Here is a 23,115-nt window from a genome sequence, read left to right on the forward strand (position 1 = left end):
AATAGCCTTCCTATAAACCGTTAAGGATGACGCTATTTTGCGTATACAGTCATACAGTAAATAAAGACTCCAGACCTAGAACCTGTGGTTCCAAAGCACAAAGTATTATTCAAGTAAAAGTACAGCAGTTACACGCTATGATCCTCATATAATCTTAGCGCAAAGAAATTTTACAGACCCAAGTACAGTTATACATACGCAGCGCTCTCAGGTCCAGATGTAGGCATCAGCAAGAAACCCCCGTCAATCAGCATTCAGCATGAAGACTAGGAACCCAGGGTCAGAGCACACATATTTATACCCAACAGAAATAAACAACACAGTAGAGAAGTTTGTTGCTAATACCATTGGTCCCAAAGGAGCGGGCATATGTTACAAGGCATTTAACAGGTTGGTTCAAATAGACACAGTCCAGCCTCTAACAACTGGTGGTCTCTGGTTTCCCGCCTCATGCAAATCCTAACCGTTGGTCATATAAAGTACATTTTGTTGCTTGAAGTCTCGGCAGTCCATAAGTTGAGAATGCATGTTGCGATCTCTCCATCGATATTACCGGAATACTGTTGAGAGAGTACTCATCAGTACAATACCAAACATGGCTTACTTATCACGTATAAAACCTTAGTTACGAAATAATCTTTATTTCCTAGCAATTATAATAAATGTGCATACTTGAATCTTATACCTTAAAGCTTATGGAACCTTGTATGTGAATATGTAATGTGTGAGTATGTGGGGTTTGATGTAAAGACGCTAGTTAACTTGGGGCAGATGCGTGTGCATGAAGCTAATATTTGGCGTTTTCATACAGGATCTTATGCATTCGCTAATATGCGACTAGTTAACAGCGCAATTGTACATATTAATGTGTGTATGAGAAATGGTGTAAGATGCAATCGCATGATGCTAATAGTAATATCGCCACATGTACTAAAGTGTGAGTTTATCTAAAATGGTGCTTAGGCGGCCATTCGCCAAATGGCGTCTTGCGATCTCATTTCCAAGATGGCGTCTTGCAGCCAGTCGTAAGATGGCGTCGCTGCGATCCAATTTTAAACTGATCTTGTCTCAGCCAATAATCCAGCTTCGACAGTTGCTTGTATGTTACATCTGCAGGTCTGCATATTGATTAGTTGCTCGAGGTTTGTGGTTAAACTCTCTGTTCGGTCTTGGACCGTTTCTTTACTGTTAGTTCTTCCTACTGCTTATATACTTTCCTCTATTGTTTCTGTTCTCTGTCTACACTCAGGCCTGGTTATCTAAACGGAGTCCAGTGGGGTATAGAGGGGGAGTAGCCAGCTACAATTTTAAAGAATTTTAAAGTGCCAGGCTCCACTCATCATCCGTCTATACCCCAGTGTAACTCCAGTGTCCCCTATGGAATTGGAGAAATTGATTTATCGGTAAGTACCAAAATCCTGTTATTGTTGATTATTTACTGCATAGTGCTACTTCTCTAATGGGTGTTGATAGTCAACAAAGTAACCCCATAAAGTGTAGGGGGATTTTATCCCTGTTGCTTAACATATTCATTCCTTAGGGTAAAACAATGGTATTGTATATTTATGTTGTTTTTTTCTGGTGGATGTAATTTTAATTTACAGTTCATTGATCTCTGTAGAAAATGTTTTTACCTTATCCATGGGAGAACCAGATGCACATAGAAAGGAGCATGCTGCCTTATAGCTGCTTTCTGCAGTTCTTGACTGCAGAAAATAAATAATATAACTGAAAATCCATTGCCTCTGGGGTTAGTGTCATGGGTACAAGCACTGATCACTGTATTCAGCCGCTGGCCTCAATGGTGTTGAAAAAACGGAGCCAATACACAGTGGTGTAAGTTCCTCCCAGACGCCCGGAGGCAAGTTATAATTTGGTGCCCCCCCCCGTCACAGCCGTTGACACTGTAATGTACCAATTTGCATGCAATAGAAAGATGAAGGTGGCAGCTGATGGTCTGACATGGAACGCTCCACTAGTGTATGGTGGTTTCTCAGGTGTCGGGAAGTGGTGCCATGTATTGGTCGGCCGTGACGGTACACTCCAACTACATAGTTACAGACCTAAGTGTGGTGAATATGTTGTGGACAAGGTGCCCCTTCAGAGCTGGAGCCCGGCGGCAGGCGTCTCCATTGTCTCCCATAGTTCTGCCCCTGCCAATACAGATAGGGGGATTTATGTTGGCAATTATGATATTCTCTGTAATGGAACCTATTTTATTTTTACCTTCCAAAGTTTAGGTAATTTTTATAATTCTGTCTTTAATACCTGTTCTCCTTGTCTGTTGTTTGTTTCAGAGATTCCACCTTACATGGTATGTGACATCCCAGATTCTGTGGTTGAAAGTCTCATCACACAGTTAATACAGGAGCAAAAGTGGAAAGAGGTTCTGCTTCTTCTTACCAGAGATACCAGTGGGGAGTCTGTTCAGAAAGGACTGATCAAAAGATGTCCTCTCCCAAATATCAACATTTGCCATGTTCTAAGTCATCTGAACCCCACAACGAAGTATCGGTTTCCATTAATCAAGCTACTTTTAGAAGAAGGAGGTACATTTCTGTTTGTTTGCTTACTTGGTATCTTTTTCTAACATTAACTTAATGTGCAAGTTGAATTTATTTTTTTTTCATTGTGTTTGTCCCACCTGGTAGTTATAGTACTTAGACATTACTTTTAAATTTAGCTTTGGATACAGTAAATCTTATAATCCTTGGGGAGGTTCTGTATGGGAGGTCAACACTCAAGCTACTTACAGCATTTTAACTGTGCATTTATTCTAACTGTAAACATGCCAGTAAGCGGGATGTTTTAAAGTTGTTATACCCTCTTTAAGATGATATCAGTATGGATCTCTTAGGGAAAAACATCATCTGCAATTATAACAGTGGGTGGAAACACAAACTCCAGGACTGTGATAGCTCATAATTAATTTGAAGAGCAAGGCACAGCAGGAGAGAAACTGCAAATCAATTGGTTGCAAGCAGCCAGTTTTATAGAACACCACAGATCAGAATAATATAGCTGGGTTGCAGAGTATAAATCACTCATCACAATGGGCATTTCACGTTTGTGTTCAGTGGTACAAAGAGCACAAGGGATGGATTACCATAGAAGGAAAATGATGTGGACGGATGAATTATCCTTGTTTTTATTTATATTATAATTTATTTACATAACTCATTCATATTGTGCAGCACTTGGGAGAATATAGTGAATCATTCACATCAGTCTCTGTCCTGCCCTGGAGCTTATTGTCTGAATTCCTTGCCACATAAACACACACACACACAGTCAGGACTATTTTGTCAAAAAACAGTTAATCTACAGTATATTTTTGGAATGTAGGAGGAAAACTGATCACTCAGAGGAAATACACAAACACAGGAAGAGCATGCAAACTCCACACATTGGGCCATATTCAATTAGGCTGCGAAAAGCCGTCATTTTCGCATTTCTCACTTATCCCCGTATTCAATTTTTCCGACTTTTCGTCGGTGCAGAAAGTTAGTGGTTCGAACCCAGCGATAAAGTATCACCATGAATAGTTGTTGAAATTGGAGTTTTCAGGTAAAAAAAAAACACCCTGCACCCCTTGGACAGTCCCCCAAAGGTATTCTGTGTCAAAACACTGTAAAAAAAAAAAGTACCCCAGGACACCCCAAAAATCTACTTTCGTTTTGGGGGCGAAAAAAAAAGTTGGGGTACAAACTTGAAAACTAGCGAAATAGACTCAGGGGGGTTCCCCAAGTCTGCCCCAGGTATTTTTTTGTTTGCAGAAGGTGGATTTTTTACTTTTTTAAAATCTTCACATTAGCAAGTTTAAAATATGCTAGTACCCATTTTCATGTACCCCAAATTTGATGGGGCTACTTATTTTTTCAAAAAAAGTTGCTAAATGCTATTCTTCACCACTTTCTCAAGGACGCAAAATATCACCTATTGAGACCATTTAAAACCCCCCAAATACCTTTAGCAGGGCTATTCGGGAGTACGCATTTTTTTGGGGGGGGGGGTCAGGCTGATTTCCCCAAAAATGGCAGCACTTTTCGCTGATTACCTTTTCGCAGGGTCCTGTTTTCGCAGATTTTGAATTGAATACGGGGATATGCGGGGACGAGCGCGATACTTTATCGCAGGCAAAAACCTCCGATGACGGCTTCAAGTCCAGCAACAGACTTTCGCTTCTAATTGAATACGCCCCATTGTGACATAAACTCATGTTTGGTTGTTTTCAGCAGTGAGGGTATCTGGTGATTTTGTGTTTTTTCCATCCATTTTACGTGCGTGGATTAAGAGCAGCCTTTCTCTTAAAATCAGATACAGGATACGTTTGGGAAGCCGGCGGCCGCAATACCGACCGCCGGCTTCCAGAATCCTCAATCCCGGCTAGGGTTAAATGACAGGCGTCTAAAATCTAGACTCCTGTTATTTTCCCAACGCCAGGAGACAGGCGCCCGGCATCCCGATCGAAGAGATGCCGAGCGCCGCAAGTTGACAGCCGCGGGGGGGGGAGGGTTAGGTTTAGGGCACCCGGGGGGGGACTTAGGGTTAGGCACCACCCCGGGAGGGTTAGGGTTAGGCTAGGGGGAGGGAGGGTTAGGGTTAGGCACTTAGAGGGGGGAGGTTAGGGTTAGGCACCCCTAAGGAGGGTTAGGGGTGTTGGTTAAGTTAGTAAGTACTTAACTTAGGGACGATCGGGATTTCCAGCGCTGTCGGGCTTCTGGGCTCTGCTCTTTTGTCAGGCTGCCACTGCCGGGAATTGAACTGCCGGCCATGTTGCAGCATTTGTTTCCTGGATGGAGGGGTGTATTATAGGATGACATACCCCCAGCTACAGAGTAAATTTGGTCACCAACTATTTTTGTAACACTAAGGTTATTGATATTTTGTGGGCTTCTCAGTGACAAGATCTGAACACACTTGAGCATTTATGTGATATTTTGAAATTATGCTCGAGACCGCGTATTCCACCACAATAAGCCAAGCATCAGTTGAGTAAATGTTTTGTGAAAGAATTGTGCTGTGTCCTTACTGCATACTTAATTTAACTGACTTTATATTTAAATTTCCATTGTTTTTGTCAACTGCTTGAATGTTTTTGTTTTTATGTAATATGTAATCTCTTTAGTCCCTGGATAAGCTTTGATCGCATTTTAGGGCAATTAATATTGAATAGGTATACAGATAGTTCTAAGGCGTTCACATCTCTTTTGTATTTTATGGTTTTATGAGTGTTATATATTCTCACTTTGGTTTTTCTGTTTCTTCTTCCTCCACTAGGGGGCACAGGGATCATTCTGGGTATAGACTGGAAATGGAGAATCTGCGCACCAAATAGTTACTGATTTCCTTCCTTGCTTCCCAGCCGCACCCAGCTCCCTCTACACTACATCCTGCCCATAGCCACCGGCCAGCAGTTTTAGTTTGGTGCCGAGCAGGAGTGGGCACCATTTTGTGGGAGCTGCTATTAAGTGGCCCCCTGTTACTTTTATTTTATTTCATTTTATTTTACTAATATCTTTTGATAACATAGAGTAGGCAGTGCTTGGTGTCCTACAGGACGTCGTCACTGCCACTCCAACGACCCCAGCACCGGTGGTGGCCAGAACAGTCCACTGGCTACATCCCTGGCGTGTTGTCACGGACTGTAAGTACTTGGAGGCTCTTCTGTATTTAGAGAAGGTCCGAGGTTAGACGAGACAGTCTCTAGGTTGTGCCCAGATACATTGTCTACCTTATGTACCAGGCTGTCCACCTTTTAGATTAAAGGAGTTCCTCCTCTATGGGCCCTAACGTAGGTGACCTTTGTCCGCCATACAGTTGGCAGGTCTGTTGCCACAGGTAGGGGTGGATTTCTACTTGGGGAACCCCAGCGTGGGGTGAGGATGGCCAAGTGGTCTAGGGCGCAGTCTCCTTTGGGTTCAGAACCCACTTCTGATCCAGGGGTAGTGTTCCCGTCTTGGGACCAGCACAGCCCAGGTTCGAGTCCCATAGGGGACTCATATATGCCTTAGTGGGTTTCCCAAGCACACCCAGGAGCAGCACTCTGGGAGAGACTGGGCCTGATTCATTACGGATCGCAAGTCTGCGGACGCACGCAGATGGCGATTGTTTCGCACTGCGCATGCATCCACATTGCAGTGTGCGAACCCTTCACTGTGAGCAGTGAGCATGCAACGTCATTGTACAGTGATTGACAGGAAGTGACGATTCAGGGGTGTGACGGTGGGGTGGTCAGTGAAACGCAGTTGTGCCAGTGCATTTGAACGCCGTTACAGGGGCGTCCATAAATAAGCCACTGCAACGGCTTATGCAGCCTGAGTACTCACTGCGTGTAGGAAGTTTAACAGTTTGTGAGTGAGGTCAAGTCAACAACAACTGTGCGTATGGCTCCGATGTTACTCGATGTTACCTATGTTTTCGCAGACTTGCAAAGGTATTGCGGATGTAAGTAATGGGAAGTGTGCGGCTTTATACAGAGGTGGGTGTCTTGGTATAGTGCTGCGATTGCACTGCATTCGCATTCATTTGCATAATTTTGCAGCGGCAGGGTGCGTGCGTCCACAGACTTGCGTTCCATGCTGAATCAGGCCCTCTGTTCGCTCCCCTATGAGATCTACGGTTATTGTCCAGGTTCTTGTCTCTGAAGGTGCAAGTTACTTTTACCAGCCTGTTACTGGTCAGATGTCGGACTGCTTGTTCCAACCCATCCTCATTCTCTCGGTGCTAGCAGGGACTCCAGGATTTTCAGGTTCCGCATAGGGTCGCTCCACTCAATCATTCGCTCAGATTACAGGTTTTCAGAGCATGCATTCACATATAGGAGACCTATTTGCATATTGCTATCACCAGCACTTCCTAGGGTATGCTTTACAGTACCATCACTTCCAGTTTCCGGTATCACCGTTACGGTAGGTCCTCAGCCCCTCGTGTTTTTCATGAGGATTAGGACATTCATTGCAGCTCCTCTCGACCTGCTCATCAGGGCTCAATCACTGGATATGAATCTGTCTTAAGGTAGATCTTCAGTGGTCGCACAGATGGATAATTACTTGGAAGCTTTTCCCCTTGGGGACAGCTTTGCTGAATTCCAAGGTTCAGCGGGTATTCCTCCCTGCTGTTGGACTAATGGTCTTCCGTTTAACATTCCCTCTAAACTGGCATCTCTACCAACTGTTCTTATGCTCTTGCAGGCAGATCTTGGGCTCTCTATCTACCCCTTCGACAGTGTGGAGTTTCGGCAGATTGCTCTGTTTCACTCCCTGCCTCTTCACAGGGAAATTCAGCCCTATGATATAGATACAATCTGCTTTTTATGACACAGGTTTCATCCCTTTTTTTGTGATAGCTAAGAGGGACCCACTTGACTATGTGCCGCTCCCTTTGGGACCCAGAACAGGGGTCCTTCTTACCACCTATACACCTCTTCATGGGTGGAGGGCAGTAACATGTCATTAGCACTTTAGGATCGGTGGACGGGTTATGGTAGCCTGTTACCGATCTTTATTCTGCTCTTCTGGATGGTTTTGCTCTCTGTCTGGTTCTACCCCTCCTCCGGTATTGTCTGGCCCGACAGCGAGATACCCGTTTCCCACATAAGCCATCAGGGTGGCGCTCTCAGTTGCAGTTCCACTAAGATGGTCAGCCACTCCCCCAGTTGGGCAGAGCGTCATCTTTCGCCTCTATAGGCGGCCTTCCTTCCCGCAGTTCTCCTACAGCAGAGGACTCCTAGGCTACCAGGTCATTCACTCAGGTGACTGGGCACTACATTCTGACGCTTTTCAGCGCCTTGTGATCACTGGGGCCTGATGGACATTGAGATCGTGGTGTCTCGCATATCCACAAATTATCGAGATGCTGTTCTGGCTCCAGGGTTCCCGGAGCTTTCCTATTGGTAGCGGCTGTACAGTGGAAGTTAACACACTTATTTATCCTTCCTCCAAGAATCGCAGTCGGTAGGGAGCACGGTGTTCCTCAACCAACGCTTAATATGTCTTCCTCTAAGGTTGGTTTTTGGTCTCTGAGCCCATACTTCTATCAGATTCTGGTCCGCTTCGCTTTGCCGAAATGTTTCTTACCACCTGTCCTAAAAATTAGGGTTTTTTTTTTCCAGAAGGTTCTGTTGTATCCTACTATATGCCGAGTGGCCCACTTCAGTCAGAATTTCTCATAGACTTAATAGACCTCTTGGGGAGTTTGGTTAGAGTTTCCTTCCCCAGATCATTACAGCTATTTTGAATCCTTTATTTTCTGTGAATTGGGCCCTTTGACCCTCCTCCTGGGGATACAGGTCTCAGACCTGTTGTTTCTCCTCCAACAACTGCTTTCGCGCTTACCAGAGGTTCGGATGTTGTTTTTCAGGGCCGCCTCTGTGTCCTATCACCATTTCTTCTTACCAGGTGACTCTTTTGAACCTTTCCTTGGTTCTTTTTGACTCTTCGGTAAGCTCCCTTAGGAGTCCTTAATTCCTTGTTTGCGGTGCACATTGCTCATTCATTGGTTGACCGGGACAGCTGTCTTACTACTTGCCATTGCTTTGCGTGGCGGGTGTATGTTTGAGCACCTTATCTTGTTGCTCCCCCACTCTAATCTTATCCTTAGGGCTCGCTTGGGTTCTTATCTAGAGTTGTGTCTCTGTTCCTCTCCAACCTGGGGTTGCGTTGATCCGGTTTTCCGCGTTCCGGACTCCTCACCGGAGGACGCATCTAGGAATGTAGGCTCTCCGGTAATTTTTCTATGGACAGACCCGGAAATCAGTTTCTCTGTTTTCCTGTCTAATTTTCACAAGTGGGGCTGGCCGGTTTCTGAACAGATTTTCCTGGTTGGCCCTGCTTGCTATTCGTTGCACTCTTTGGCGGATCTCTTGCCCCTGCTGTGTTGATTGCTCATTACACCAGCACAGTGGGACCTTCATGAGAGACTCAACATGGCGTATCTGTGTTACAACTTTGTACAGCTGCAACGTGGTTATCTGCCCACACTCTTTCATTAATTTCTATGCAGTTGTCACCTTCACGTCTTTGGATGCTGCCTTCAGGCACAGGGGGTTCCAAATTCAGCCCAGGTGTTTCACCCCCCATCAGGGGACAGCTTTAGGACGTCCCAGAGTGATCACTGTACCTCCTAGTGGAGGAAGAGAGGAGGATTTATGGTCTTGCCTTGCTAAATCCTTTTCTTCGACTCCATAGGGGCACAGAGCGCCCACCCTGACATACCTGTCTTGCGGGGTATATTTCTTCTGATGCCGGTTCTTGACGCACCTTTCTCTGATGTGTGTTCTGTGTGTGTGCTGGTTTTCCTTCTCCCTCTTCTTCTCCTCGCTCCTGCCATTGGCTTGCTAACTTAAACTGCTGGCTGGTGGCTGGGGGCGGGGTATAGTGGAGATGAAGCTGCTGGGAAGAAAATCAGTAACTATTTGGTGCACAGATTCTCCCTTTCCAGGCATTACCCAGAGTGATCCCTGTGCCCCCTAAGGATTTAACAAGGTAAGACCATAAATCCTAATTTTTTTCACTCATTTATAAAGTGAGAATTATTTACTACATAGCTCCAAAATGTCAGAAGCTAGGGAGTGCTCAATTTACTCTGACATTTTGTGTTATGTGCCTAATATTAAATGAAGTTACTAAAATTAATGTCCAATGTGCTTGGATATATATGTGTACAAGACCTAGCATACCCTGCCACCGATCAGCTGGTAAAGCTTCCTGGGACTTCACAACAGCTGGAGAGCCACAGGTTGGCCAGGCATGGCCTAAACCTATCCCTATAGATAACCTTAACAATCAACAAAAAAACATGTGATGTTAAATGCCGGCACTCTGACCGTGTTGACATTTTATCCATGTCGTCCTAAATGCAGATTTATATATTGGTTGTTGACCTAATGACCACGTCGACCTTCTGAATGTGGACATTCAGAACCTGTCAACATTCTGGTGTCGACTTTTTAAAAGTCGACTGGATACCTAATGGGATGATTATCTGGTATACTGTCATAGAAAAAGGAAAAGCAAATGTCTTGCAAAACTGTTTCTAAGACTAGCCTCTTTAGCTCTGCATATGACACCACAGGAAATAGAATTGAATTCAAATACAAAATCAATTTATCTAAAGAATAAAAGTATATGGGTGAAACAATGTATTGGTTTTCTTGAAGGGGAGTTCCACTTTTGTACAGCCCCTTCTTAAAGAGAATGTCACCATATGCCCCTATGATCCCCATTACCTGAAATGGGATAGTTGATATTTAATGTCAGAGGGTTTCATTCTCTAATATAAATGCCATGAACTCTGCATTACAGATATACTGTGTTCCGTTTTTGCTGTTAGTGTGTGGCCAGGAACCTATCATAAGAGTTACTGGACCCAGGATTGGTTCTGTAGGCTGTAATTGACAATGTGGGTCGGTAGATTGCAGTGAGCCTGACGCAGCACATCATCCATGTTTAATACATTTTTATTATAAACAGCCATTTAAAATTACAGAATATCCAAAATGGCTACTTATAAATGGCTTACATGAGTTTTAGAAAATAAGAATCGAAAACATTGTTAATTTACTTTTTTGCTATTCTTTTTAATCCACAGTTTCTCCTAACGGTATTGGTGACATTGATGAACATCCAATTTCTACGTGTTTAAAGAAAAGTGATTTTGCTTTGGCCTATTTGTTACTACGTAGCGGTGCAGATCCAGAAAGTATATCCATCACACAAGGAGACACCCCTCTGCATGCCGTAGTTTCCATTGCCTTGAATAACCAAGGTACCTCTATAAGCTTACATATCATCTTCACAGTTTCCTGCTTCAGATACAAGAACCATTAACCATGTCCAAGACCATTCATATTTGACGAGCAGGTCCACTGGCATTTGAACTTGCGTCAAAGATGGTGTTTTGTGTATAAATAATAAAATAGCATTGGCATATCAGTTATTAATGTAGGGATGCCTCATAATAACTTTTAGTGTTAGCACTTTAGCAAATGCACTGCTCAAAACCACATATAGTCAAACTGGAAGTATTATATAATTGGGCAAAGATCAGGGATGCACTACCGATTTTTGTCTAAGAGACAATACCTTGGGAAATAGTACTCTAATAACTTAACATGGTTAAACTTGTACATCACATATAATTTACTACAGGAAAAGTGGAATCTCTTTTCAGATATGCCATCCCACTTACACTGTTAAATGTCTCCATAAGACGGCCATTGTGTGGTCACGTTTTATAGGGAGCAAACCATGTCACTTCCATTAAACACATTCCTCTAATTGTCTCTGTAGTAACACATTCCCTACTTCTATAGTAACACATTCCCTCCTGATTTTTGTAACGCACTCCTTCCTTCTGTAGTTATACCCTACATCAGCTCTATACTTACTCTCATCACTTCTATAGTAACACATTTCCTAATTTCTTCTGTAGTCATACCCTCTTCACTTCTATAGTAACACATTCCCTCCTTCTGTAGTAATACCCTCCATCAGTTCTCTGGTAACACATTTTCTCTTTACTTCTGTAGTCATACGCTCTTCACTTCTATAGTGACACACTCCCTCCTTCTGTAGTTATACCCTCCATCAACTCTATACATACCCTCATCACTTCTATAGTAACACATTCCCGCCTTCTGTAGTTATACCCTGCATCAGCTCTATACATAACCTCCTCACTTCTATAGTAACACATTTCCTCATTACTTATGTAGTCATAGTCTCTTCACTTCTATAGTAACACATTCCCTCCTTCTGTAGTAATACCCTCCATCAGCTCTCTGGTAACACATTCACTCATTTCTTCTGTAGTCATATCCTCTTCACTTCTATAGTAACACATTCCCTCCTTCTGTAGTAATACCCTCCAATTGCTCTCTTGTAACGCATTGACTTGTTACTTCTGTAGTAATACCCTCTTCACTTCTATAGTAACAAATTCCTTCATTTTGTAGTAATACCCTCCAATAGCTATATAGTAACACATACCCTCCTCACTTCTATAGTAACATATTCCCTCATTACTTCTGTACTAATACCCTTCATCAGCTCTATAAGAAAACATACCCTCCTGTTATAGTAACACACACCCTCATCACTACTGTAGTAACACATTCCTTCCTTACTTCTATAGTAACCCTTCTTCTCACTTCTGTAGTAATACCCTCCATCAGCTCTATAGTAACACATACCCTCATCACTTCTGTAGTAGAACATTCCCTCCTTACTTCTATGGTAACCCTTCTGTAGTAATATCCTCCATCAACTCTATAGTAACACATTCCCCACGCGGTAGCACAGGAGCTAGTTTATTGATTCTTTTTTCTTGTTAGGCTGTCCTCACAGTGCAGGATATATACAGTGTATGTAGGGAAATTAGCATCCAGCCAACATTTGTCATATTATCATAAATGTGCTTTATATTTTGATAAACATCAGGAAATTCTAAATACACTAACATATGGCACCTGCCACTTCTAAACATTTTAGTAAAGCTCTTGTATTGTATAAATGTTCTGCCTTTAGTAGTATTATGTATTGAGTAAGTTCAGATTTGACTATTTTATTTTCCAGGTGATAATGGAATTTTGATGACCAAACACCTTCTGGATCTGTATTCTAAAGAGCCACTTAAACATCCCTATTTAGAACCCAACATCCAGGACAACAATGGGGATACAGTGATGCATATGGTTTTTCAAAGCAATAATCCCAAACAATATCGCAGGATAATGGACCTACTTGCAAAATTTGACATCAAGTTAACAAATAATAACTTGGGAAGAAATATAAAGTACAAGATAAAGCACACAGACCCCCATTTTACTGCTTGGCATGATGCTAGAAAGAAATACAAACATAATCAACCTCCTCCTTTTAAAAAGTCTATTAAGACACTGACCACTAAGAACGTGACACAACCTAAGGCTCAAACAAAGCCATCGTCTTCTGCTCCTCCTGGGTGTAATAAATCAATGGTTAAGGTTCCCTTTATGTCATTTGAGAAATTACTAGAAAACACAAAGATGGCAATGACTCCTAGAGACAGTCTTGAGCAAACCATCCGAGACTTAATAAACTCCATGGAGCAGAGCAAATCCCCATTAGTGTTTGACAGTCTGAGGCCATCTCTGACTGTGCAACACAGAGAAGAGAATACCACTGAGATACCTGTAGTCCATACAAACGGTGTTCCGATATTTGATAAGGCGTTGAATGACAACGCCTTGATGGAAAGTAATAATAATGAGTGTGCTGACAATGGCTTGCCCGTACATGACGGTAGCAAACAAGACTTGGATGTGGTGGAAGAGAACATTGACCTTTCAAATATAGACTTCAATAATATGACTTGGGAGATTGAGTGTTCTCCAGAAGCCCTGAAGAAATTAGGAAGCAAGGCAGTACCACAGTACATGAAAAATAAAATAATTAATTCTATTCAGAAGCTTGGAAATGGGGAATGGACCCGTAGTCTCCACAAACAACTTAAATTGAAGAGCAATATCAAATTGTATGAAGTTAAGCTGGACAAAGGAGCCAGAATTCTCTGGGAGCTTGCAATCGATTTTTCACCTCGTTGTAGTGAGGAGCCAGAGAAAATCTTGGCAGGACAGTTGGCATCAGTGAAAACCGGAAGGGTCTATACTGAAATCATTAGGATTTGGGATATTGTTCTTGACCATTGCAAACTCAATCATGCTATTGAAAACATATGCAGTGCTTACAACCGAGGCTTGACATGTATACTGAGGAAAAAACTAAAGGGCATAACAAATGATAAAAATTCCTCAAATGCACAAAAGCGTATTCCTAGGTATTTTCTGGAAGACACTGAATTGGAAAGAGACATGGAGCATGTTATCCCTGATTATTTTCCCCCTGCTAGTGCAGCTGAAACAGAATACAATATTATGAAGTTCCACAGCTTCAGCACAGACATGGCACTGAACATATTAAGCAATATGAGCTACAGAGTTGAGTATCCCTTCCGAGTTGGTGAATTGGAATATGCTGTGATTGATCTAAATCCCAAACCCCTGGAAACTATCATATTAATTGGCAGAAGCGGCACAGGAAAAACAACTTGTTGTTTGTATCGCCTCTGGAAGAAGTTTCACTCTTATTGGGAAAAAGCGGAGTCAATTGGCCCATGGCTAGTAAAGCAGACCTGGCAGCGGAGGAAATATTCTGAAAACATTGAAGGTGATGATGACACCGATAATGAAGAGAATTCCGAAACAGAATTCCCTGACTGCGCATTTGAAGAGCAAGAACCAGAACCAAAGGACATAAAAGGGGAAGACCATTTGCCAGAAGATGGCGAGGAAAACGTTGTTAAATTAGAACATTATCATCCTGTTTTTATTACCAAAAATCATGTCCTTTGTCAGGAAGTACAAAGAAATTTCCTTGAGTTAAGCAAATCTACCAAATCAACAAGTCATTTCATGTCACTTGAACCTAATGTTTACAGATTGCAAGATATCAAAGATGAGGGTTTCCCTTTGTTTATAACCTCCCAGCAGCTGCTCATTCTGTTGGATGCGTCCATGCCTGACCCATTTTTTCCTAGAAATGACGATGGAAGTCTGAAAAAGAATATAGTTGGTTGGTCTACATTGGATGATATTAATATATTAGATTTGTTGAGAGAGGATGAGGAGATTGAGCCTGATCCAGAAAATGAGGAAGAGGAAAACAACTGTGATCTTAAAGAGACTGACCCTCGCATTTACGTAACCTTTGAGTTATTTGCCAATGCATTGTGGCCTAAGATAAAAGGAAAGTCTCCTTACAATGCAGCACTGGTTTGGAAAGAGATCAAGTCATTTTTGAAAGGTTCTTTTGAAGCATTAAGCTGCCATCAAGGTAGACTCACTGAAGAGGAGTACATTAAACTTGGTAGGAAAAGAGCCCCAAACTTTGAAGGAGACAGAAAGGAAATCTACAGTCTCTTTTGCACATATGAACAAATGAAATGTCAGCTAGGGTATTTTGATGAAGAGGATGTCTTGTATAATTTATCTTGCAGACTTTCAAAGCTTGAGGAACTTCCATGGTCAATACATGAGCTTTATGGGGATGAGATTCAAGACTTCACCCAGGCAGAGCTCTGTCTACTCATGAGATGTATTAATGATCCCAATTCCATGTTTCTTACTGGAGATACAGCACAGAGCATAATGAAAGGGGTTGCATTTCGTTTCAGTGATCTAAGATCCTTATTCTATTTTGCAAACAAGAACAGCTCTGATGCAAAGAAAAATTGTATTGTTAGAAAACCAAAGCAACTATATCATCTGTATCAAAACTATCGATCTCATTCTGGTAAGTACATTTTTTCATAACCATACTGTTTACCAAATTTGTTTGTCTTCTCTATTCTTGCTGCAATAAAAGGACAGTTACACATACATATGCGACCTTACACATCCTTGCTGTAGTAGCTCCAAAAAGCCCCTCTCGGCGCGCCAGGTTCCGTGAAACTCTGCTACCGGCAGGCATTTTTTTTTGCATTTTTTTTTATCGAAAATGTGTCTAAGTCGCGATGCGACTAGGACACACCAACAACACTTGTATACCCGTGTGCGACTGAGCCTCTGAATATGTATGCGAAGTACTACAATCTAGCGGCCGCAGCTTTTTTCATTCCAAGTTCTATTGTGCTTCATATACAGACTCTGGTGCACACAGATATACCAGTGTCAGATATACAAGTGGTGAATCTTAGTCACATCACAAAAAGACGCCCGACGTTTGCAGCGTTGCACGTGACCTGGTGACTCACTCACGCCAGGCAAGTCACACTGTGTGGCATATTGAGGCTAGATGTATGAGGACACAGTTTTTCTATCCAGCTTGCTTACTACCTTATGCCAGTGCGAGTATCTACCCGTCTTTGCCGAATGCACGTTTGTCTTCATGATAATGGCTGATGCGCCCACTGTTTTTCCATCTTTGTTCGTGGTTCTAAATTGTAGTTGTATATTCCTATAATGCCATAAATGCACTGGTCTTTAACAATGCAGAACTAGCCTTGCAGTGTTTTTACAGAATGTATTTTTTTCAGTTTTCCGAGCATACAGTATACAGTCAGACTTATTGCAATCTTTAGTATCTTTGTGAATATGCATACTGAAAGTCTTGCTATGATTAACCTTCAAATAGCACCAACATAATATGCAGTGATTTGCACATAATTTTTATTCAAGTGCAGCTTGCAGTCTAAGGGTTGTGATTCAGAGATGGATGCAATGTAGATGTTGGACACAGTAGAGCGTTTTATGGCCACTGCACATGTCACAACCGCACTGCGCACATACTGTGATGTATTAGCGACAGAGGATTTATTTGCCAAGTGAGTGACAGGTAGTCAGCATTTGTGGAAGGTAATGGGAGGGGGGGGTGGTTACAAAAACAGGCGTGTTGGGACCATTTTCTGGGTGTGCTCTAGTGAAGCTCTGCAAATTAATTTTGCATCTGGAGAGGCCCCGGCATCTTAGGTGAGATGTTCTGTCTGAGACAGCATAGGCTTGCTCAGAAGTTCAATGTGTGACCTGTTTCCCATGTTTCAGTGCTTTTGTACATAAGCAGCAGATATCAGATACCGGAGGTGGGCATCTTAGTGCACAAGGCAACGGCTGAGCCATTAGCATATTTTTTTAAATCTGCTGCATACGGAATTGCAGTCGCAATGGGATTTGTGTCCATCTCTGAATCAGCCCCCAAGTTCAGTATCACACACTCATACTCTAGCAGCAACCTACCAGTGTGTCTTTTGGATATCAGAAGTTGTTGATATCAGTTTTTTTATCTAATAGGGATTCTCCATCTGGCTTCTGGCGTTGTGGATCTGCTGCAGTACTTTTTCCCAGAATCATTTGATCGACTACCACGTGACTGTGGGTTGTTTGACGGCCCAAAGCCAACAGTGCTTGAGTCTTGCTGTGTTAGTGACCTGGCTATATTATTACGTGGTAACAAGAGGAAGACACAGCCAATTGAATTCGGGGCACATCAGGTTTGGCTTATGTATATTTGGCTGTATGTAGGAATTGGTTGTATGAGAAGTTGTAGTTTTATAAAGGTTCTAAAGCAAAACGGCTGCCATAGCGTGGTATGCAAGATTATATATATATATGTGTGTGTGTGTGTGTGTGTGTATATATATATATATATATATATATATATATATATATATATATAATTATATAATGTGTATGTACAGGCGGCATATCCACGGATTTTAAAAGTTCAACAAAATACTTCCTTAATCCAAGTTGCGTGCAACGTTTCAGATGTTTATTCCATCATTCGTCAAGGCAGCATTCCCTCCAAATGCTGGTCCCATCCATACCCCTTAGAGCAATATAAAACGGTGGATGCTGAGATCAGATGGTCTGTCACAGGTGCATGAAAGAGAGGGGTTTAGACTAAACAAGAAAAAATAATTAAAATTCCCCCTGCACATTGCTACAGGGTGTGCTGGTTCCTGTAGTGCCATTTGGAGGATATTGGGGTACCTCCAGGTGAGTTGGCTCTCAACTTAGATATATTCATGTATCTGCTATTATCATGTGGCATAACAATATGCAATTATATGAACCAAAGTGGGTGCTATTATCATGTAGCGTTAGGGATACCGGTACAGAGACGCCTTGACGCAGCCCGGTGCTTACATATATATTTGCAAATATATGCAACATAGATCTCTGGATTTCTGTTATCATGTAGCATTCCAATCTTCTTACTGGTCTTTTGCAGTGTTCTAGGGGAATTTTTTTATTGTTTAAATTAAAACCTTCCCTTTCATGCACCTGTGAAAGATCCTTAAGTTGATCTGTGCATCCACCATTTTATACTGCTAATATTATTTTTATAAATAAAAACTCATTCACTGTTATGCATGATTACTATACTATATAGCAAATATAATATTCTTTCTGATGAATAAATGAAAATAGCAAAATAATAATTTTTAATATAAACCCACAAAAATATATAATATGTGCACGGTCAGCCAATCAGAAGCTGCTAGCTAGTGGTGTCATCAGCACTCACAATTGATATGGCTTTCACCAGTGTATCTTTATATCTATTCAGGTCTGCATCTATTTGCAATTACCCTTACTGTACTCGGCCTGCATTATTCTCCCCCTACCCTTCCCCTTTATTGCCTCTCCAGTCACAAGGAGGCACATGTGTTTGATTTGTGCAAAACTGCATTTTTTTGTTGTTGTCATACACAGTACTTCTTGGCGGATATTACGCTATGTCCATAGGTTTCCGTCTAACTCAATTCCTAATTCATCCGATCTGGGGGACACTGCAGTATTGTTGCTGGGTTAGATAAGCTGGCACAGGAGCAGGGCACGAACTGTTAACTAGCTCTGCCCCCTCTAACACCTGCTTCCCCTATATCGGTTTTATTTTAGTACCTGAAGGAGTAAGGCACTGCTTTTCGACTAGCATAATTGTTTTTATTTTATTTACTCTATATGTCATTGTGCCTCAGTTCCTGTTTACATGGCTCAGGCAATTTCAGAGTGGGTTCCATAGTTAGCTGTCAGGACTCCCACTCTGCCTCCAGCTTCCCGATCAGTGAAACAAACAAGGGGTATATGCTTTTGGTACCCTCTCTGGCTGGATCAGGACTGCAGAGATCTGTTCGATGCTGAGGGGAGGAAACTCTCCATCAGGTAAGACAGCCATAGCCTGCCCGTGAGTAGCACTGGGCTGCAATTCTGAAGTCCTGACAGCGTCGCCACTAGTGAACCGGCTGCCCGGGTAAATGATCTACTTTGGCCCCACTAGTCCCAACAGCACCGCCTGCAGCAGATTCTGACTGGCTTATCTATTCTTTAGGGCCAGCGTTTTGCCTCACCAGGAAGATTAGGCGGTTTGTCCCCCCCAACCCACCCTTTCTTCTCAGTCTATTTTAAGCACCTCTCCTTTCCTGCTTTGTAATGTTTTCCTCCTGTGCATACGCTGAGGCGCCATTACAGGAGAATCTCACAGGCAGCTGCTTCCAACGCTGTTTATAGACCTGCTGACCAGTTTGATACCCAACTTGCTGGCTTCAAGAGTAGAGGCTTATTATAGAGGGGATATTAGGGCTTTCATAAGCATTGTGACTTGTTTAGAACCTTAAATATATAGAATATATAGGTACATATTATTGCTTGTCCTGCACCTCCTTCCCTTGGGCAGGATAGTTTGATTTTTCAGCTCAGTTGTTTAATGTCACTGCATTTTCCTGCACTTTTATTCCATTGTACAATTAGACAGGATATTTTAGATTGTTCTGTTATTGTTTTCCTGCACTATTTCATTTCAAACTTTAGTATCTCTGTTTCAGACAGTATGACTTGAAAAGAGGAGATAATTTCTAAAACAAATCCAGGGCTCCTGCTCCGCATTGTTTTAAGTGTGGTGCTAAGTTGTCCTAAAATCGCACAGGACCAGGGACCCTTTGCGCTGTTTGTGATTTTAGGGTGCTTGGTGCACCGTCCGTGGCCATGACCCACAAGTCGCCTGATCAAGGTTTTTGCTAAGCCCATGATTGAAGGCCATTGCGAACCTTACAAGAAGAGTGGATCACCCATCAGAGGTAAGTGATTTTCCCCTTCCTGGAACCTAAAGGGATCAACTCCCTATTTCGGATCAAGAACCCTTGTGGGCCCGTAACATAGAGAGTTGTGTCTCTCTAAGGTCTCGGCTTCCATGGATAGAATAACAGCCTCGGTTGGTCCATTCTTATCTATGAAGCGTTCTAAGTCACATCTGCCTGTTGTCCCAGGCTAATTTGATTCAGATTCTTCCCAGGAGGGAGGGTAAAATAGCGGACCCTTACTGGGAAGATCAGACGTGATGGGAAGAGGAATCGCCAATCAGTTTGGGTGTGCAAGATTTAATTACTGTGGCCTGCCAGACCATAAATATTCAGGACACAGAGGTGTCTGAGACTAAATCCTCTTTTTAAACTTAAAAAAAAAACAGGTCCTCAATTTTCTGGTCTTTTCTCATTTCTCAGATATTTTTACTGAGGCTTGGCTGAAACCAGATAGAAAGTTCCCCGATGCTTTAAGTCTGCTTAAGCCTTTTTGGAAAAAGGCATTGCACATTGGGAGGTTCCACCTCAAACGGATGCTTCTATTGCCAGATTTACCAAAGCTACAGTTATTGCTACGACGCAGGCTGCATCCTTAAAGCATCAGTCAAATAGAATGAGGCTTTGTAGAATTAAATTTTTTGCTTTACAGGGGCCTCTCTAAATTCCAGCCTTTGCTATATCTTGAGTCAACAAGACTCTGAAATCTTGGACAGAGCAATTGTCGTATGGATTACAGTCAGAGGGAGACTCCACTAAACTTCACTCTTTAGTTGACCAAATTCGTGAGGCATCGATCTGTATGGTTTAGCATTAGACATGGCTTCCTTGCTATCAAGAATCTCCGCTCTGGCAGTTTCTGCTAGAAGGTCGCTTTGACTCAGATCTTTTGAAGCAGATCCGGAATCTAAGTGTACCTTGGAGGCGCTTTCCATTTATAGGGGACTCTATTTTTGGTCCAAAACTCGCCAAGATTATCTCTCGCCACGGTTTTGGCCCTTTCACATGGCAGCATGGGGTAGATTCCTTTCATTCAGGGGTCAGTCCAGTTACTTTTGCAGTGTTTTTTTTCGAGGCAGAGTAACCTCAGGCACCTGCAGTCCCAGCATTAAACCAAATGAAAAACAGGCCACCTGATGCTCAGAGGGCCCAATCCCACTCACGGGGCAAGGGCCGGCTTACATCACTTTTCAGGATGTCTGGATCGAGTCAGCACCAGATCGCTGGATTTGGGTTATTCTGTACAGAGGTTACATTCTACATTTGATGGGCCCCAGTCCCAGAAGATTATTTTCCATTCCTCTTCCCGGGGACCTGTGAGACTGGCAGCCCTACAGAATGCTGTTCATTCTCTCCTAGATTCGGGAGTTATTGTTCCAGTTCCCTTACATCAGTTGGGTTTAGGGTTTTACTTTAACCTCTTGCTAGTGAGCAACCGAATGGTTTGTTACGTCCAATTCTGAACTTAAAGCAGTTCAATCCTTACCTCGAGTCGACACACTTAAAGATAGAATATCTGCGCTCGGTAATCAGCACCATATTGGAAGGGGAATTCTTGGTGACTCTGGATGTCAAGGATGCCTGTCTTCAATTACCTATCTTGGAGGGTATCAAGGGTTGCTCTGCTTCATGGTAGGCAAGAGATTTTTTCAATTCTGGGTCTTACCATTCGGTCTGTCCACACCCCCATAGTTTTCACAAAAGTGATGGCCCAAATGGTTTATTTGCTAATATGCAACAGTATTACCATTATTCCTTATTTGGACGATCTTCTCGTGAAGGCAGGTTCAGAAACGGTACTACTTCAGAATCTACAGGTGGTAATATACACTTTAGAAAACTCATGGATGGATCCCAAATTATCCAGAGTCCATCCTCATTCCATCCAAAAAGATGATCTTCTTGGGCCTTCTATTCTACACTTGCTGTCAGAGTCAATCTTTCTTGTGCTAAAACTTCAAGAGCTCTAAGCTTTGATGGGAATGCTTCTCCTCCTATCCCATTTGTCCATTCTAGGGTGCATGCTACTCCTGGTGAAGTTGGTGGCATCATTTGAAGTGGTCCCTTATGCCAGGATTCATGATCGACCTCTGCAAAGCCAGATCCTTGCTCATTGGAACAGAATGGGACCCAGCTTAGATTGGCAGCTCTTTTAACTCTATCCTTAGACTTTAGAATATCTGCAGTAGTGGCTCTAGCCTCAGCACTTATCTAAGGGATCCCCCTTCTCAATTTGGCACTGGACCCTGGTCACAACAGATGCAAGTCTAGTGGGCTGGGGTGTGGTAATTATCGCCATTCATATCCTGGGCTATTAGTCCATGTCGGAATCTGCTTTTTCCATTAACAGTCTGGAATTGACAGTGGTCAGACATGCTCTGGTTCCTATTCAGTCGGACAATGACACTGTGGTGGCTTATATCAAACGACAGGGTGAGACTAAGAGTCGCCAGGCAATGGTGGAAGTAACTGACATCCTCTCCTGGGTGGAGAATTGGGTCCTGCCATTTTGGGCATTCACATTCCCAGGGTGCTGAACTGGAAGGTGGACTTTCTCAGTCACCATATGGTACATCAAGTGGAATGGGAACTACATCAAGAGGTCTTTGAGTAAGTCACATGCGAGTGACGAAACGCGTTAAGGGTTAATCACCACTCGACCCTCCATTCGTACTGGAAGAACCCGGCTGCCTTTACTGCTCCCGCTTACAGCTACAGCTACCGCTGCTCCCGCCTACAGCTGCCGCTGAGACTGGCGGTCTGCATGGGTTAACCTTTATTTGACTCCCATCCATACTGGAAGAACCCGGCGGCTTGCACTGCTCCCGCTAACAGCCACTGCTGTCCCTGTTCACAGTCACGGCTGGTACTGGCGGTCCGTACTACACACAGACAGAGCGGAGCATATTGTCCTACTGAGAGGACCTCTTTCCACCTTCTGCTCTATCCCGGGCTCAGTGCCCGGTAATCCCGGATAGCCACTTCTCATCTAGCCACAGCTGCAAGTGGAGCCTCGGTCCCTGCATCACTCCGAGGACGCTCGGAAGAAGTAGACATCCACCTGGACCTAGTCAATTGGATATTTTTCGTGTGTACACGCTATCTATTTGGCAAGGATTGCCTCTGGCCGCAGCCTGCCTAGGTCATTACGGCATACACTAGAATACCGGACTAGTCCATCAAACCGTGAGTGCATTATACCAGCTGGTATTATTGAAATAGCGGGATCATCCAGTATTTAATTGAGCTTTTTACTCTATTTAAGGAACCTATTCATACCTTTAAATAGACTCTGTTTGTTCACTCTCACAGGAGACTTATGACTGGCTTGATACAAAGTTACTGATTGCCTCATGAGGAGTACCACTGTTTAAGTGTTACCATTTTTTATCCTACATTCTTTTGGATTAGTTATCCATTTTTTATGTTATTGCTTTCCTATGTTCTGAAGTATTTTTTAGGTTTATGATATCGATATCTTACTTTTTTATTTTCACCTGT

General features: G+C 42.8%; 1 protein-coding gene across 1 annotated transcript in view; it reads left to right on the plus strand.

Moving 5' to 3' along the window:
* The window catches only part of TRANK1 (tetratricopeptide repeat and ankyrin repeat containing 1), a 181,577-nt gene that overhangs the window by 103,019 nt on the left and 55,443 nt on the right, over positions 1-23,115 (plus strand). The window contains exons 12-15 of the mRNA XM_088464408.1: positions 2,298-2,549; positions 10,591-10,767; positions 12,576-15,332; positions 16,826-17,025. Of these exons, the coding sequence (XP_088320534.1) occupies positions 2,298-2,549; positions 10,591-10,767; positions 12,576-15,332; positions 16,826-17,025 (3,386 nt within the window). The remainder of the gene's footprint in view (positions 1-2,297; positions 2,550-10,590; positions 10,768-12,575; positions 15,333-16,825; positions 17,026-23,115) is intronic.

The sequence above is a fragment of the Taudactylus pleione genome, unplaced genomic scaffold, assembly GCF_031769625.1.
Source record: "Taudactylus pleione unplaced genomic scaffold, aTauple2 ptg000054l, whole genome shotgun sequence".
Taxonomy (NCBI): Eukaryota; Metazoa; Chordata; class Amphibia; order Anura; family Myobatrachidae; genus Taudactylus; species Taudactylus pleione.